At 34.1% G+C, this 16,248-nt stretch overlaps 1 protein-coding gene across 7 annotated transcripts in view; it reads left to right on the top strand.

Moving 5' to 3' along the window:
* LOC135831630 (very low-density lipoprotein receptor-like) overlaps window positions 1-16,248 on the top strand; it is a 161,157-nt gene that overhangs the window by 126,165 nt on the left and 18,744 nt on the right. For 6 of the 7 annotated variants that reach the window (XR_010556213.1, XR_010556212.1, XM_065344267.1 and 3 more), the window contains 2 exons: window positions 8,447-8,569; window positions 12,262-12,384. Coding sequence is in view for 5 of the 7 variants with exons in the window: in XM_065344267.1 (XP_065200339.1) it covers window positions 8,447-8,569; window positions 12,262-12,384 (246 nt within the window). In the remaining 2 variants the exon portion in view is untranslated. Of the gene's footprint in view, window positions 1-8,446; window positions 8,570-11,464; window positions 11,585-12,261; window positions 12,385-16,248 lie in introns of all 7 variants that reach the window. The other variant, XM_065344265.1, reaches the window with a different exon arrangement.

The raw sequence follows: 16,248 nt of genomic DNA, 5'->3' as shown, positions 1-16,248 counted from the left end.
ACTCGACGTTTAAATTAAGTATTTACCTAGTGGAGTGGGTCGCTCGCTGTTGTCAACAGGTTGCTATGTCTCTAATGATGAATTATAGTTTTATTTTTATTCATTAAAGAGTAGGAGGTCGCTTCTGAGAAGCAGAAGAAATGTCGGATGTTCTTTTGAAAAGCTGCTGCAAAGATAGGGAATTAGATTACCGAGATTCGAAGTTTTTTCCCCTTACTTAGCTTAGACATGACGTTTGTTGTAGAACCAAAAAATTAAAACTCATAAAGCCTAATTTTACCTAGGGTCGTTACTCTTTTCGCTTTGATGTTGAGAAGGGGTGTTTTGTTTGATAAAATGCCTATTGCGACGTTGCAGGGGCAGCGTTAATTTTTTTGGAGGGAGGAAAGAGAAAAATGCATGAAATGTTGTAAAATTACATTTTTTTCCAAAACCGCCTGTATGAAATTTTGACCAGAACCTGATACTTTTTCGAATTAGAAATCAAATTTTGAAAATTTGCATCGTCCAGGTTTTTGAGGTTTTTTGGATTTTGACTCGAGTTTTGAGGGCTCGTGTGGGGTGGTCGTATCAAAACATTTTGCTGATATTTGAACTTGACTTCATTGAAACCATAAAATAAATGTTGATTAAATATTGAAAAGCAGATCGAAATTCCCAAAAAAATTCATTCCTAGATTAAATGAATATCTGCAAAAAATGTTCCATGTTGCTCAATCATTATTCTCGATTCCAGTCGAAGTTTTTTTGCAATGTGATCGAGCTCTCGTTTTGTTATTTAAAAAATTCTGAAACTTTCTCATCTCCCTTTACCATTCCCTCTAACGCTGAATTTTTCAGTCTCGTTATTCCATCTTCATTACGCCTAAATATTTATATTTTTGATTTTCTAAAAAGAAGCATGCAAAAGGCTAAGTAACGTATTGTGAAAAATTAATGAAATTTGAACAGCTGTTTGCTCGTATAAAAATAAAATACTGCGGATTAAATTGAAAAAAAAATATTCCGCGTTTTTTTTTCTTGTATTTTTTTCATTAGTTGCATTATTGACTGACACTTGGTATCTTTTGAAATACAACGAGCGTATATAGTGTATCTAAGCATAAAAAACATCTTGTAACCAATTCAGCCATCACATAAACAATATGTAACAAAATTATTTCCGCGTAATTTGACGTTTGAATTGAAGATACACAGTGAGATATCATTCTCAACTTACAAAAGATGTAATCGTAAAATTTAATATTTTTCCCCAGTTTGTCTTCTTTTTCCCCTTCATTCAATTGTACGTAATTCTATTTGATAAAAAAAATGAAAAAAAAGAAATAAAAAAAGCAATCTAAGGAAAATATAAGATCTTTTTTTTCGTTACATTAAAGTAAAAATAAAAAAAAAAAAAGTAAGAAAGGAAATGCATTAAGGAAGTTGAATATATTTTTTAGAGTAATTTATGTTAATTTTGTTTTTTGGTGCAAAGCAGATTTGGTAGACCGCATCAGCGAACAAAAAAAATACCATTTTGTTTTTAAGTCAGCTTGAAAGTAGCCCAATGTTGATCTTTTTGAAACATTACAGTGTTGCACTTTAAGCTTAAAATAAGTACTTCGCTAATAACTCGCGAATTTTTTGATCGACGAAAGTTTTCAGTGGCTAATTAATCGAATTTCGTCAAAAATATTCATTTTTAAAGCACCTAGTTTTGCTAATTTATTAAAATGTGTTCGCAACTTTTGCTACGATATGAAATACTTCAGCACGTAGTTTGGTAATCAATCATTAGGTACACCAAATCCTGGTTGGTTTATTATACAATTTTTATGGTTTTAAATCGAATTCGAAGTGTCGTATATCTAAAGCTACGAAGTTGTAAAAAGTTTATGTGTCTTCTATTCTATTCTGTTATTGTATGTTTTTAATTAAATCCGCGAGTAGTGTCAAGTTTCAATTCATTTTAAATGAAAGATTACTTAATACGTACCTACTTAAGTATTAAAAAAAATGCTACAATTTTCGAGCACTAGAGTAATCTGATATGCCTTTGTGAAAGTTGCGAGCTTTTTTCAACTTTCTTTGTGTCCTTTGTGAAGTGCAATCCTAACATATTTATTTTTGCCCGATACGATGCTTTTCATCGTATCGAGTGAATTTTTTACACCGTCGTCGTACACGTGAATTCGATTCGAGTAGGTACATTATCGTCATATTGCCAGCATTGTGCATACTTGGTACTTATTATGATAAAATTTGTAAAATAAATTGAATCGAATACGAATGCGGTTGAGTCGATTGGTAAATCAATTAAATTGAATTCTTGGCGAATTTTACACCTCGCACTACATTTATAATAGAATTTCTTCGATGTAAATGTAGCTAGCTGGTAGGTACCTCTACATCTACACAAGTTCATCAATATGGATGCTGCTACTGGACGCAATCAAACGTGCGAAGGTACTTTGAAAAACAAATTTACGTTGGAAAACCTTTTTTTTTCCTTCTTCGTCGAAATACCGAAAAAATAAAAAACCTTTACACAAATCGCGCTATTCGCAAATTAAAGAGTCGTCCCGGTTTTATTTATTTATTTGATTGAAAAAATTGAGTATTCTGCAAGAACACGTTTGCATTTTTTACGAGTCGATTGTGCGGTGGTAAATGAATGTTTGAAAAGTTTTCACTCGAGTCGTAATATGACCAGTATGGTGGTATTTCGGCCTTTGAATTCGACTTGATTGGAACTAGTCGAGGTGTACCTTGATTTACTGTTTCTTGGTTTTTTTATTTTATTAAATAAGTTACCTACATTAGAAAAAGTTCAATTCGTTAAATAATTTGGTAAAATGAAGTGAAATTTTTTCAACGAATTACGCGAATGATGACGTTTGTATTTGTACAAGTCTTGTGTACTTGTATACGTAAGTATATAGCTTGGCAGATTTAACACGAGTGAAATTTCAAAGCTGTCAACTACATTCGTTGCTGCATAAAGCTGAGTAATATCTTTGACAAAAATTAAATTAAGAAAACCCTCGTTGTAGTTGAATATGTAAAGCCCATCAGGGTGAAGGTAATTTCGTATATATACTTATCTTGCTCTTTGAATTCCTATTAATATTTAAATTTTCTAAATTCAAATGAACAAAATATACAGCTATACGAAGTACGTTGTGTTGCCTACAATTGGTAGAGTGTCGCGTTGCTTTAAAATTATCATTCGAATGTTCCATATTTTGCTATTCGTATGTATACATAGACCTATATACTACCTTGGTACTTCTATAACCTATCCTATAATGTATGTATGATATAAGAGGATAAACAAAGAGAATTCTCTATAGGTCTACACGACATGAACTTGGCACACCAGCACTGTAATGTTTAACTTTCTATATCTACCTATATCCTAATATACTTCAACAAGCTACCATACTCGCTGGTCGTATAATTTATTCCATATCGTACTGTCACTTGTTTCTGCTAGGTTGTATACGTAGGTGTAGGTGTAGGTATACTTACCCTTATGTATATATAGCGTAGCACTTTATTCAACCTGGATCGTTTTCGTGACTAATTAAAATTCGTTTATAGTTAGATAGATGTCATTGTCGGTACAAAATTGCTAACAAATTATTTTAACAGTCAAGTTTGCGCAACTATTAAATTCCTCTAATCATTATAAACAGAGTAAATTTTAACCATTTGTTAACCTCTCATTCCAAACGGCTGTATTAAACTTAATGTGCTAAGACAAGTTAACGCACTTTGATAAGAACACGTCGCGTCGTATCGTTTCGCAGTGGAAATCATTTATCACTATAGACGTTTACGTTGAACGTGCCCACGCGTTGGTAATCTATGGTAAAATGCGTTAAAACCTTCGCAGATTCGCTATATAAGAAAAAGTATCGAAAACCTAATACGTCGATTGGTTAATTTTTCACAGCTTTTTTTTCACCTGAAATTTACGCCCAAGCGTCGCAGAAAGGTCGAAATTTTTGCTCGAGAAAGTTATCGTTTTGCAAGTTCGGTTTTGACCTAGGAAGAAATTTTTGAACTGGAGGAAGAAAAATTGAGAGATAACGGGCAAAATTTTGGTGTCGAATTTCATTTTTTGATTTTTTCCCTCGAAAATCGATTTTAATCTTTAAAAAAAAAATAAAAACCTAATCAAATTGAACTAAAAAGTTGAATTTTTTTTGAAAATTGTTATAGCATGTACCTACTCCTTGTTTTTTCTGAAATTTTGAGATTTTTTTCAAATTTTAACCGTTTTTTATTGTTTTGTTGTTAGTTTAGTAAGTTTTGGTGATTTTTTAGGCGATTCTTGTCTTTTGCTTAATTTTATTACTGAATTTTCATCAATTTCTGGTGATTTGCAGCAATTTTTGTGATAGGTTGGGTAATTTTTTTCATAATTTTATTCGGTCACTATTTTTAACTTTCAGTACAGGTTCAAAAAGGAAAATGAAAATATTTTTAATAAAAAAAGCTATTCAGATGTCTGAATCCGATTTGAACGGAATCAGGATTTTTGGAAAGAACGTAGTCTGAACTCTAAAATCTTCATAACCAAAATTTCAGCTGCTCAAATTAATGTTTTGATTTTTGGCTAATTTTTGACAATCTGAAATTGACCATTTTATTCGATTCATGCTCTGAAAAAATTTGTGCAATAAAAATGACGAAAATCACTCCTGAAGCTAATTTATTAACTCCACCCTCACCGAATTTTTCCGCTTTGAGCCATTCTTGAGCCTGTAGCGTAGGTAATTTTCGATTTCTCCAGAATTTTTTAATTTTTCCAGAAAACAATTTGAGCAGTTAAAAATCAAGTTATCGCTCATTTTCGACCTGTTTAACGAGTTCATACACATTTGAGTTGATTTCTAACCCGAATTTTTGATATTTTAGCTGCCCAAATTAATTTCCACACTTTTTGGAGAAATCAAAAATCGTGCTGGAAGCTTCAGAAAGTCGAAAATTATGAAATTCGGTTGAGAAGGGGAATGGATATCATTTTCAGGACCAATTTTCATTATTTGTACTGAAGTATATTTTCTGTTATAAAATAAAACATAAATCTTCAAAAATGTTCAATTATCAAAAAATTAATTTGGACATTTTCACGGAAAATTATAATTTTTGTCTGCGAAAAGGCTCAAATTTTCAAAATGCTTTTCTGGTGTCTCAAATTCATGTCTTAATAATAATTTCCAAAAACTATAAAATCTGAAAATCCGCTGAAAGTTCCAGAGAACTGCTAGAAACCATCATCAATCGATTCATAGGTCGAAAATATATTGTAATTATGAACTCAAGTTGGTTCACAATTTGAATTTGTTGAAAATTTTCATGTTTTTCCCTCTTCCTCATCAAAATTACAATTTTCAACGTTGCATTATCAGATGACAATTTACAACCCGAAGTGAATCTAATAAGCTTTTACAGCAGGAATAGGCATAAATACGAGTGTCGTAAATCATAATTACAACGTTGGAAATTTCAAATCACATGTACCCTTTGTTCTCAATGACGAAGAGAGAGAAGGGATTTTTGACATGTTCATGTTCTCGACTACTTTTGAGAAACATCATACCTAATATTGTACCGTGCATCGAGGTCCAGATTCAACGATGTGGAGTTCTCTCATATTCATAACAAGCACCTATACTTTCGTTGTTTACAACGCATTAATGCCAAACACAAATCGCCACTGGTGCTGTTCTGATGATATCTTCAAAAACAGGCACGTGTAAAAATGGATGAAAATGAAACTCTACACAACGCGGTATATTTTAATGAGTGGTTTACCCTTCTCGAAATACCATTTTTTCCCCATTTTCGATTAACGCGGTTGTGTGAAAAATTTTATATAATTTAGCCACCAAGATTCCACATTACGCGAGCCTTTTGATGAACTTACCCTATCAACTCGTTTTTTTTAAACCTCTGAAATAACGACGTATCATTTTATAACGCCAACAGACCTCATCCATGAAAGGTTGGCGTGTTTTGTAATTATAGGGTTACAGAAATCAAAACTCGGACGTTGTATATTTTTTTTGCCACTCGCACCGGCAGAAAGATAAAATGTGTCGAGTTTATAAAAGTTATTCGAAAAATAACGTTTCGGTGGCCGATAAAAATTATTATTTATAGCGCGCGGATGGATGACGATAATATTCTAATCATTTGTACATTACTTTCATTCGCTCATTTATCAAATGTCGAGTCCGCAAGAATGAAATAGTAAAAGCATGATATTTCGAAAAAATATTTAAAAAGTTGAAATTCGTCTGTCAGAAGTTTTCTTCCATTTTTCGCGAAAAAAAAAGAAACTTAGTATTTATCGTGTTTTTGGGTGCGCGGGTGGCGTAAAAAATTTCACTTCATGGTACTTTATGTACGTATTTCGAGGGTGTAAAAGCTAAAGGGCAAGTTCATGCGTTGGAATTTATGGGCGTGAAATATTTTGCTGGCGAGAGAGGAATTCGTACATTCGTCTTAATAAATTTGCGGCCAGGCGGTTGGAAATGTTTTGTTGGTGAGAATCTTAACGCCTTTGATATACACTTTCAAGTATATGCTTTTTTTACGAGATACTTTTTACAAAAGTATTTTTTTGGATACATTTGAAACGACCTAGAAGATCACATACGTGTTTTTACGCCAACTGATGAGACACTCTCATCTCGAGTGAGCCATTTACGTATATCTGGTTGCGGTTTGCGCCACTGCGAGCAGCATTTATTTCGGAGATTTTTTTTTTACTGCTGTGACGATTTTCAGCCACGGTAGTTCGGAGAGCAAATGTGCACGTAATGGGATAATACATACGTGGAAGAAATGGCTGCAAAAGAAACGAATTTTATGTCGAGTATTTTGGCAAAACTTTTTTCTGGCGTTGAAATGGCTGTATGTTTAGGGCTGTAATGAAAACAAAATCATTTGAATCGAGAAAATAAAGGGGTACTTGGTGATTTTTCAGTTTTTTTTTAATTAATTTTTTTATTCACAATACTTTTTGAAACTAAGAGAGGATAATCGTGGCATAATTTAAAAGTACACATATTATAAAATACAATTTTTTAAAATAGAGGGTACTGTCGAGTGTCGGAATCCAAAAAATAAACAGAAATTCGAGTTCAGCAACCTCGAAATAGCGATCAATTTTTTGGTATCTTGACCATGTTTAAGGGTTCTGCCGAGGAGTACAGAGAGGGGTCGAACCTAAAAAAATAAGCCAATAATATATGATTACAGCATCTTCAAATTATTATTTATCAATAATTGATATTTTTTTGAAATTCGATCAGAATTGACAGTCCTTTGTGCTTCTCAGGAGTCTCAAAAAAAGAAGTCATACATCAAAAAAAGAAGTCATACATTTTTTTATAAGTAGGTACTTTGAATATTGTGGCTTTTAACTTTTGTACTGATTATGAAAATTTGAGCTCTTTCACATTTTAAATTTAGTTTTTTGGTTTTCAAATTTTAGTTGCTGATTGAGTATCTCCTGTCTGTTCTCTTTAGAGCTCCGCAAACAAATTTTCTCCAAATTCAATCAGTCTTAAGATACTATAAGTCTTTTAATTTCTATTGTATAGCAGTTTCGCTAGAAATCACTTATGCGGGAATATTACGAGACCTACCTTTCACTCCCTGGTGGGTTTGAACGGAAATAATTGTGGCCATTTTATTAGACCATTAAAGAGAATTCGTGAAATATTTGTTGAGAAAAACGTTTTAGCTTAATTTTATCCAGTCCTTTTCAGAAAGTTCCCTTGTGAGTCATGAGAAGATTTCTTTCAACATCACAATAATCAGGTATATGCATAATAATAACTTGCATATTTCATCCAAGTTTATTGCTATGGATCCCCTAACCTACCTATTCCCATAACCTTAGATACATCTTATCGATGAAATTGAAATTACGCGAGTCTTATTGGCCGACGATTAATACGCAGGTATTACTATGAATATCTTAGGTAATTTAAAATTTCATGAATAATCATGATAACTTGGCAATTCGGATTTGAAAGGACCAGCTTGGGTAATTGAACTTCCATGTTACGAGCATCAAAATTAACCATCGTGCATAGTTCGCGTTAAAAGGAAGTTATCCGCAACTGGCCGAATCGTGGGTAATTTTGATAAAATAGCCGATCTGACATGGAAATTAAATTATTACCTTTTCTCGTAAATTTTCGAGCGAAACGTCCGACGCAGCGCGTAGGTATTTACATTTTGTAATAGTTGTACCGCATTTTGGACGCGTTAATTTTCTTATCATTTGGCATAGACTTGCTATATACCTACTTTCTTAGAGTGGGAGCTTGTTAAGACGAGGAAATTATAATAACTTTTGTAATATCGCATAAATTTCTAAATTTCCAGATTTTATCCTGAATTTTTTTAATTTACCAATTTCCATTTTTGTTTCCAGGCAATAGAACCTGTGCAGAAAATGAATTCCGATGCGGGAGTGGAAACTGCATTCCGAAGCATTGGAGCTGTGATGGTGAAAGAGACTGCTCCGACGCAAGTGATGAAAGCCCTGCAATTTGTCGTAAGTTAAATCATCGATTATGTCATCAATTTTTTTTTCACTACTTTTGCGAAGACCGGTGAGATTATTCATCAGGTGTTGTGCAAAGAAGAATAGAGGAATGATAGTGGTTTGGTCGTTTTGAATTTGATGTTTTTTCGAGTGGTGATGATGTTTCGAATCTGATCCAATTTTTACCCCTATTCTGATTATTCAATTTCCTACATTCGATTGTCAATTTCCTTTCCGAAAAATTAACCAATTCAAACGTAATCCAATGATGAGCTCGTGTAAATTTTCAAAATTTCTCGTAATTTTAGCTTCTGAATTAGGTGAAAAAAAGGATAACTCAAAAATAAATAGGAACATTTTTGATCGAGTTCCCCTCGTACTTGTCACAACGTTGTATTATTTGTTCAAGTCTAATTTATATGGTACTTCAAACGAAGGTAAATATTCAACCAAGTGTCAACGTTATGCCAAAAGGAAGGCAAAGCAGAGAAAAAATGTACCAACATCCGGAAGAACATTTTTTATATAAATAAATAAACGAGAATGTAGTACTAAAAGCGTATGGCGGCGCCGACGAAGCTAGAGCATTCAATATAAATGATAAATGCGAATTTACGCTGAAAATTTTCATCAAAATGTGAACTACGCTGTGTGGTAATCCGAAGAAATTAAATTTCATCCTCCTACGTCTGTCGGTTATTCATCAACGCCATCTAGTTTAGCCTGAACGCCTCGAGGCAACGGTGTAAATTAGTGGCAGTACTGTCCTTGGATACGGTACGAAACGTACTACTGCTGAAAAATCTCCCCGTTTCCTATTAATTTCATCGGAAAGGTCGCGCTTTTAAGATGGCTATGGACGGTTGTAGTTTGGCCACAATTAACGTTTATGGCCGGATTATATCTGTCTCGGGATTTGCGCCAGGGTTTTACCGTCGTCTCTCTCTTTCTCTCGACTCTTTTTTTTTCAGCCGAGGCAAAAAATTACGTTAATGGGGGAACATTCGACGTTTTTTTTGCGGTAGTTTTTAAGATCTGGACTGAGTGACAGGGCTCTAATGCGTTTGGTAATTGTGTAAGTAACGAAAAAAATTTCCAGTGTGGGTATTTTTTTTCTTTTTAAAACGGGTTAAGCGCACTTTTAAAAGTTTAGTGAGATTTTTACTTGTATAATACGATTTTCTTAGATGTTTATTGAAGATAATGTTTCGAGCAGGTGGGAAAATTTTTGATATTGTTTTGTTTAGCGAAGTTTTGCGCGAAACTGGCGAAAAAAATTGAAGTGGTTTTTTCTGGATATTATTCTTGACGGGTTGAAAAATAGTTTCTGGAATCATTCGCATTTTCTTTTTCGAGAGTGAAGGGGAGGGAACGGTTACAGGATTAAGGGACTCAGAAGTTTATAAATCGTTGATTCAAATTGATCTAAGAATTACATAGGAAATGTTATTGACCTGTTTTGTTTACATTATTCAAATTTTATGTTTCTCCGCGGTTTCATACGGTTAGATTTCGATTTAGTTTCTGTATCGTTGTCATTTCGATTTTGTTGACTTCCAAAAATTTTCTCTTTGTAATGTTGATAATAATGGTACTTATTTCGTTATGAATTACGGTTCTTTACGTTATCGTTTAGGTTTTATTGAATTTTAACGCTTTTTATCATGAAAATTTGGTGGGATGTTTCCCTTCCATTTTCTATAATCACTTTGTTTTTCGTCGCGATACCTTTGTTTTGGTTTCCGTTTCGTTATTTTTCTTATTTTTGTTGAATTTCAGAAATTTTTCCAATTTTTTTTACCCAAAGCAACGGTTTGATTTTATTTTACTTGATTTTGATTTCATTATTTGTCCAATTTTGTTGAAAACATGGTTTTCGTTACGTCATTCCAGTATTGTCAAACTTCAAAAATTTCTTCCTATTTTTTCATGATAATATGAATTTTGTTCTGTTCCAATTCGATTTGTGTTACGTTTTTGTTTCAGTTTTCGGTACCGTTACTGTTTGGTTTGTGTTACGTTTTTGTTTCAGTTTCCGGTACCGTTACTATTCGGTTTGTGTTACGTTTTTGTTTTAGTTTTTGGTATCGTTACTATTTGGTTTCCGTTACGTTATTATCCTAAAATTATTGCATTTGAGAAGCGTTCCTCATTTTATTTGTTACAGAAGTTTAATTTCGTTTTTTCACATTATTTTGTTCTGTTCCATCAATTTTTTTTTCATTTTATTTCGTGAATATGTTCTTGTTTCGTCATTTTTCAGTTTTCAATGTTTCAATGAATGTCGATCATTGCATCGTGAAACATTTATTTTCGATTGTGCTATTGTGATAGATCATTACGATTGCGTTTTTGTTACGTTATTGTTCAAGATCATTCTGATTCATTTCTATGACTTGAGTTTACTTTCTGCTTGTGTTTGATTCCTACAGTTACGTCTTCATTTTTCGTTATACCAGTGTTTTTGTATTGTTACTGTTTGGTTTTCATTACGTTATTTTCTTGATTCCATTTTCAACACTATATTTTTGTTAAATTTTCCTATTTCGTTTTCTGATGGGTCATCATCAATGCGGTTCAATTCAGTTTTTGAACTGAATACAATACATCCTCCTTTTTCAAGAAAATGTTTTCATTGCGTTAAGGTTCGGTTATTGTTTTTGGTGTTTTTCACGTTCAAAAAGAAAACATGAAAAAACGATCACTTGTACGAGTGTAAAATAGTATTCCATGATCTAGATTTAAGTATCTTATTACGCCATACCTTTTAGTACTACCTAATTACATTTCTAAGCCTTTTTCAACTGCAATTACCTGCGATGAAAAGTCATGGAAAATGTTACAAGGCGCACTTTCATTCTTTAACGGAATGAAAATCGAGTTAAAACGTTAACTTTTTTACAGACAAAAGAAAGTGCATGAAGGAAACCGATTTTCTATGCCAAGGTGGTTTGTGCATATCACCAGAGTGGGTTTGCGATCGAGTACATGATTGTCCCACAGGAAACGATGAACATAATTGCAGTAAGTTTTCTCCGATGAAACACATAATGTAAAAGGGTGAATTGAACATGTACTGTATTAACTTTCACGGTGATGGGCACGCGGTATTTTTCACATTCACGGCGTTACTAATACCTTAAGACTTATTCGTATTCTGCTGGTTGCTGTAATATTACTAACAACTTGACACGTGGCATCGGTTTTTTTTTCTTCTTCATTCTCCTTTCACTAACATGTAAAACAGGGAATGTTTGTCGAATTTTTTCTCTAATTTCGACGAAATACCTACGCGACTGACTTCAAGACGACAAGGTTATTAAAGAACGAACACGAGTCAGAGTCGACCGAATAGCGAAAATGTGTATAAATGAATGTACGAGTAGTATGTACATAATAAATGAGTACTGTCGAAATACATACTAAATACGTGCGTTGTGTACCTGGATGCGAGGATGAGCTATAAAGGTGCATATAGGTAGGTACATACTTTGGGAAATTTCAATTAAAGTAAATCCTCGAGTGTACGATACGAGAATTGCGAGAGTGTAGTATGGTTGACGGTTGAAGAATGGTTTTCAACGCGAGAGAATACGAAAGTGAAATGGCGATTTGAGAAAAGGTCTTCGCGAGTACCGAAAAACAGGCGAGCGTTAATTGTGGAAAATGTGATAGTATTTGCGGTTGTGTTTTCGGTATAGAAAAACGGATTTGCGGCTCGGACGAGTTTACATGCCGGGCAACATCCGGCGAATGTGTACCTCTAACGTGGATGTGCGACGATAATCCGGATTGTTCGGATGGGTCTGACGAAAAATCTTGCAGTAAGCTCTTTCTTAACGCTATCGTTTTTAATTAAGTTGAAGCATTTTACATTTTAATTAGCCTCGCATAGCTATACCATAGCTAGCTAGAGCTACGTAGGTACTACTTTGGTACGATTTATTTTTGCGACACGTGTACTTATCGTAGAACGCCGCGCCGCACTTAAGAATGTCGAGCTTTTGCAGCGACGTGATTGCCTCTCCGTTACCCTCTTGTTGTGCGAAAAAATACCTACCGTTTTATAAATCTTCGGTCGTTGCGTCGCGACGAACATCGATACGACGATGTTGTTGATGTTAATTAAAAGTAAAATAATACTAAGCTCGCGAGACGAATTTTGAAATGTTTTTGTCGTCGCCGAATTAGCTGAAATTTCACGTGGTGTCTTTTTTGCCCTCGTCCTCCCCTTCCCCAGCTATCTCAGTTTCTTGTATGTATAACTTAATACCGAGGTCTAAGTAACTCTTGAACATACTCGTGTATTTTGTAGGTAGAAAGTAGAAACGTACGGCGAAAATAGTCAGCCTACACTGTAGATTTCACTCTCGTGTTTCCAGTTAATTGGAATATTTTTAATGATGGGTGGTTGACTGTTGGCTCGTCGTACATGGCGACAAAACAGCGAAAAGCCTGTTTTTATAAAAAGTTGGTTGGTATTGTTAGACGGATTTTTCACTCAGTGAGGGAAGAAATAGAATTCTAATTGGTATCAGGTTTGAGGAAACGTACAAAATGAGGTTTTCAATTTCTGAAACAATAGTAGAGAAGGAGTGATGGTGACTCATTGGATTGATCTTAAATTACGGTGGAAAAATAGCGATAAATAAAGGAAATCTTTGAATCAAATGAAGGTTTCAATATTTTTCGGTTGTACGTTTAATTATCTTGATGAATTTCCAAACTTTTCGATCATCCCTGCAAAAAACGAAACAAAAAATGCAACGTTGCTGTTGATCCCTGAAAATTAGCAAGCTGGTATCCTATAGGTATACATTTTTGAATGTGCAGAAAACCGCAAATAATTGTCCCTCCCTACAAAATGAAACGTCAAAATTGACTGCAATATCCAACTTATCGAAAAAATTTTCTTTCTTTAATTTATTTTTTCATTTTGAAAAGAAAATAATAAAAAATTACTTTAAATGGTGTAAATAAGTATGTACCTACATGAGAAAAAATATCAAAAATTTTTGTTAATATTTTTTCCCATTTATTTTTTCAATTTTTTTTTTTTTGGAATGACTTATGATTGGTGAGGTGGTAGAATTGCAAATTCAGGATTATCCAGAAGTATCGTATTTGCCAAAAATTCCCAAAAAGTCCCGTCTTTTCGACAAAAATTTCAAAAAAGTATTATTTTTTTGTCAATAGATACTTTCTCAAGAAATTGTCAAAGCCTTGCTATTTGCCAAAAATTGTCAAAAGTTGTCGCTTTTTCAAAACTGACGAAAATTTGTCGCTTTTCAAGCGATCTTGTGCTAAAAATTCCAAAAAGTCCTGTTTTTTCTCAATATTGTCTAGAATTTCTCGCTTTTTCAACAAAAATTGCGAAAAAGAATATTTTCCCGCGTTATTGCCGTAAAGCCTTGCTTCTGGTTAAAATTATCAGTCTTGTTTTTGACAAAAATTGACATAAACTCTCGCTTTTGACAAAATTGCTTAAAAATTCAAATTTTTTCCATCAATTTTAAAGTCCTTTTTTTAAAAAAAAAGGTTGTCCAAAAGTTGAGTTTTTTTTCCGGAAACTGCTAAAAATCTTTTTCTTTTGTCGTAATTGTCGAAGTGTTACCCTTTTTTGGTCAAAAATTCTCTTCATTTCAGAAATGACCAAATTTTTTGCATTCTGTCAAATGGCTAAAAATTGTACTCAAAAATTCCATAAAATCTCACTTTTCTAAAAATTGTTCAAAAGTTTTATTTTTTTGACAAGAACTGTCAATATAATATTTTTGACCCCCCTCCCCCCACCCAAATTACCTAATTAAAGGTCTGCTTTTTGCTAAGATTGTCAGTCTTGCTTTTTGCCAAAAATTGACAAAATTCTCGCGTTTTAAAAATTTTACAAAAATGTTTACTTTTTAGACAAATTGCTAATGACTGTTGTTTTTTTTTGCAAAAAATTCCAAAATATCGCACTTTTTATTCAAAAGTTTCCAAAATTCTCGCGTTTTCAACCAAAATTGCGAAAAAGTACGTAGGTACATATCTTTTTTGCCAATAATTTCTACAAAGTCTTGATTCTTGCTAAAATTGTCCAAGTCTTGCTTTTTGTAGAATATTGAAAAAAACTCCTGTTCTAGTAAAATTGCTGAAAAGTTTCATTTTTTCTCCAAAAATTCCAAAAAGTCTCCCCTTTTTAAAAAATTGTCCGAAATTGTAGTTTTTTACTGGAAATTACCAAGAAGCCTTTCCTTGTCAGAATCTTGCATTTTACCAAGTATTCTTGAAAATTCTCTCGTTTTTTCAAAAATGGCAAAAATTTTTTCTTTTCATCTAAACGATTAATTTTTTGGAAAAAACTCCAAAAAGTCTCACATTTTTCTAAAAATTGTTCTGGTCTCGCTTTTTTAAGAGAAATTGAACGAAGCTTTTTCAATTTTTACGCTCCTCTCGATCAATTCATTTTTTAAGTAGCTCTTGGTTCAAAGCCTCGGTTACGTTCAAATTTTCAGTTCGTTCACTCATTCCCCTGACACCCTGTATATGGAATACGAAATCGAATAGATGTTCTGGAGAGCATCAGGGAAGAGTACAGCCGAACTTGGTTGGGATGGGTTAATGCTTGCGAGTACGTTTACAATATACAATGTGTACCGGAGGTGGCGAGCTTTTATTAGAAGCATCGTCATTGTTGTTTTGACGAGCATATACCATATATACGTGCCACGCACATAGTACATAGGCGAGCGACGAAGGCGAATACGAGAGAAAGCCGAATGGTTGCGGCCGCGGCGCGGCGCCTAGTAAATCACGTTTTTAGAACAAAAGCACGTTCTTGGATGCGCGTCGCTTGGCGTCGCGCCGCGCCGGTTGCGGTGTGAAATTAACAGAAGCCCGGTATCCATTCTGTGACGGTGTAAAGGCTATAAAAGCTAGCCCTGTTTAACACTCGCTAAACGTATTTTAATGATGGGAAATGCCGTCCGAAAGATTGCCCCTTTTCGGTTTATTTTAAATGACCTCCGCAATGTTTTGTCGCGAGTGTTTTTTTTTTCTCCTGTGGGCCGAGTCGTGACAGTGGGCTGGGAGGAGGGGAGCTTAAAGCACGAGGGCACACCGTATATTTCGCTCTCGAGTATGGTCGACGATGGCGGTGGGTCGTTGGTTCGTTCGTTATTCGTCCGTCAGTTCATCGAAAATGTACCATCCGCTATTTACTTTCTAATTACAATGAATAAATCTTTAAAGTAATACGGTGGCTTTTTCGAGGATTTGGCGAACGTGGCGTGCGCTTTTCTACGCCCGACAACTTAAGTCTAAGACAAAAAGCGAACCGGAGAAATTAATGACGTAAACAATTTTCGCTTTCTTGCATCAAAATATCGCACGCGCGCGGCTCCAAGATGCGGCTTCTTTTTACGCTTCGTTGCTTGATGAGAGAAAAAAAAAGCCTAGAAAAAACTTACCTTTATACAGGGTGTCCCGGTACAGAATAACGCCCTTTCACCAGTAACTTAGGCAACCTATTCTGAGAACAAATATGCATGTTTGCCTACCCTGGGATTTGAAGGGGCTGGATTTTACTCTCGTAAAAAATGAACCTTCACCTTTTTCAACTAATCAAGATAGAGGAGTGAGGGTTGCACCATTGAGCAATTCAACGCCGCAAAGCACAACTTCCTACCCATCATGGTTGTTGATTG

Source organism: Planococcus citri, chromosome 1 (genome assembly GCF_950023065.1).
Source record: "Planococcus citri chromosome 1, ihPlaCitr1.1, whole genome shotgun sequence".
Lineage (NCBI taxonomy): Eukaryota > Metazoa > Arthropoda > Insecta > Hemiptera > Pseudococcidae > Planococcus > Planococcus citri.
The sequence above is the reverse complement of the archived record's forward strand: the minus strand, read 5'-3'. Positions and strand labels throughout refer to the sequence as shown.